Source organism: Penaeus chinensis, chromosome 8 (genome assembly GCF_019202785.1).
Source record: "Penaeus chinensis breed Huanghai No. 1 chromosome 8, ASM1920278v2, whole genome shotgun sequence".
Classification (NCBI taxonomy): Eukaryota; Metazoa; Arthropoda; class Malacostraca; order Decapoda; family Penaeidae; genus Penaeus; species Penaeus chinensis.
The window spans coordinates 26,975,325-26,977,824 of record NC_061826.1 but is presented as its reverse complement, the minus strand read 5'-3'; the positions used below and the strand labels follow the sequence as shown (position 1 = coordinate 26,977,824).

Sequence of the window (2,500 nt, the reverse complement as noted above, 5' to 3'; positions counted from 1 at the left end):
CTGTTGCTCTTCTGCTGCTCTCTGGCTTGCCTTCCTTTTGCTTTCTGTCTGCCTTTTTGCCTGCCTTGCTCTTTCTAGGCCCTGTCTGCTTTTTCTTGTTGCCTGCCTTGCTTGCCTGCTTGCTCTGCTTGCCTGTCTGCTCTTGCTTGCCTGTCTGCTCTTGCTTGCCTGTCTGCTCTTTCGGGTCTCCCTCTCTTCTTCCTGCCTCCCCTTTTGCTTGCATGCTGCTCTTGCTTGCTGCCCTCTTGCTTGCCTCTCTCTTGCTTGCCTGCTGCTTTTTCTTGTTCCCTTTCTCTTGTTGCCTCCTGTCTTCTTGCCTGTGCTTGTGTCTCCCTTTTGCTTGCCTGTCTGCTCTTGCTTGCCTGTTGCTTTTTTCTTGCTCGCTCTTGCTTACCTGCCTGTTCTTGCTTGCCTGCCTGCTCTTGCTTGCCTGCCTGCTTTTGCTCGCCTGCTTTCTCCTGCTCGCCTACCTGCTCTTACTTCCCTGTCAGCTCTTGATCGCCTGCCTGCCCTTGCTTGCCAGCCTGTTCTTGACTGCTTGCCTGCTGCTCTGACTCCTGCTTGCCTCTTGTTTGGGCGCCTGCTTGTTCCTCCTCACCGCTCTCCCGCTTGCTGCTTGCTTTTGCTTCTACTGCTTGCTCGCTTGCCTCCCTGCTTGCTCTCTCCCTGCTTTCCCTCCCGCTGGCCTGCCTGATTTGGGTGCCTCTTGCTCCTTTTTCGCCTGCCCTGCTTGCTCCCTTTGCTTTCCTGGGTTACTACTTATTGCTCTATTTTTGTCTTCTTCAAACATGATAAAAAACACAGAAAGACGGATGATTGAAACGTATGGATAAGTCTTTTCCAAATCAAATACGTAGCGACTGATTGATCACCAGACACTTCTATATTTAATTTTGTTGTTATCTGTATATTTCCCCTCGAGTGCCAATTATCCTTTTTTTCCTGGCAATGATTATCTTTTCCTCACGAGTTCCCCTTCAAGTAACAGGATCGTGTAACATTAGCATTATATCATCTTAATCTTCTTCCCTTCATTTACTAAATCCTTCGTATCTCTTTTCTATTTTGTTTCAGTTTATTTTTTCTTTTTCTTCTTCTTATTTTTTTCTTCCATTGTCCTAATTTTTTCTCCCTTTTCCCTCCTTTTTTTTTCTTTTTTTCCTTCTATTTCCTCTCTTCTTCTCTTTCTCTTGTTTCTTTTTCTGCATCGCTTTTTTCTCTACTCTTTCTCCCTTTTTCCTTCCTCCTTTTTCCCCTTTATTTCGTTCTTATTTTCGTTAATCTCTTTGCCCGTTTTTCTTCCTTTCCCAAAAAAAGAAAATTGGGTCTTTTAAAAAACTCTTTTCTCCTTATTTTTTTTTTCTCTTTTCTCTCTTGGCTTTTCATTCTGCCTCTCTCCTCTCTCGTCGATCTCTCACTCTCTCTCTCTCTCTCCTTTCCCCTTCTCTCTCTCTCTCTCTCTCTCTCTCTATCTCTCTCTCTCTCTCTCTCTCTCCCTCTCTCTCTCTCTCTCTCTCTCTCTCTCTCTCTTCTCTCTTTTCTCTCTCTCTCTCTCTCTCTTCCTCTCTCTCCACTCTCTGGCTTCTCTCTTTTCTCTCTCTCTCTCTTCTCCTCTCTCTCTCCTTCCTTCTCTCTCTCTCTCCTTTTTCTCTCTCTCTCTTCTCTCTCTCTCTCTCTCTCTCTCCCTCTCTCTCTCTATCTTCCCTCTCCCTCTCTCTCTCTCCTCTCTTCTCTGCTCTCGGCTCCTTATTTTCTCCTCCCTCTTTTCCTCTCTCACTTCTCCTCCTCTCTCTCTTCTCTCTCTCTATCTCCTCTCTCCTCTCTCTCTCCTCATCCTCTCTCTCTCATCTCCTCTCTGGTCTCTTCCTCTACTCTCTTCTCTCTCTCTCTCTCTCTCCCTTCTTCTCTCTTTACTCTCTATTCTCTCATCTCTCTCTCTCTCTCTCTCTCTACTCTGGGGTCTCTCTTTTCCCTCCTTCTCTCTCTCTCTCTTCCCCTCTTTTTCTCTCTCTCTCTCTCTTCCCCTCTCTCCTTTTTCTTTTTCTCTTCCTTTCCCCCTCTCTCCCCTCCTCTCTCCCCTCCCCTCTTCCTCTCTCTCACTCTCTCTTTTTCTTTTTCTTTTCTTTTTCTCTCTTTCTCTAAAAAATTTTTCCCCATCACACCAAATATAAACAAACTAAAAAAGGCTAAAAAATACAACGAAAAAAAAATTTTGAAAACGGATTCTGATCCATAAAAAAAATACAAGGAAATTACCCAAAATTTGGGGTTTTTATTACCTATACAAACAACAGGGGAAAAAAACAGGTTTTCCCTTACAAGGCAAAAAATTCTTTATATATCCAAAAAAACGAAAAACAAAAACCGGGGGAAGAAATTTTTGCAAAAACCGGGGGACTGGTGATCTGGAAACCCAAATTCCCCGAAAAAAATTAGAAAAATCTCCAACCAAAAACTTTTTAAAAAAAAAAATGAAAAAATTTACTGGAAAAAATTTAAA

At 43.5% G+C, this 2,500-nt stretch overlaps 1 protein-coding gene across 1 annotated transcript in view; it reads right to left on the bottom strand.

Annotated features, from left to right (window-relative positions):
• Nucleotides 1-2,500, bottom strand: part of LOC125027857 (smoothelin-like protein 1) — a 5,004-nt gene that overhangs the window by 836 nt on the left and 1,668 nt on the right. The window contains exon 2 of the mRNA XM_047616989.1: nt 481-681. Within this exon, the coding sequence (XP_047472945.1) occupies nt 481-681 (201 nt within the window). The remainder of the gene's footprint in view (nt 1-480; nt 682-2,500) is intronic.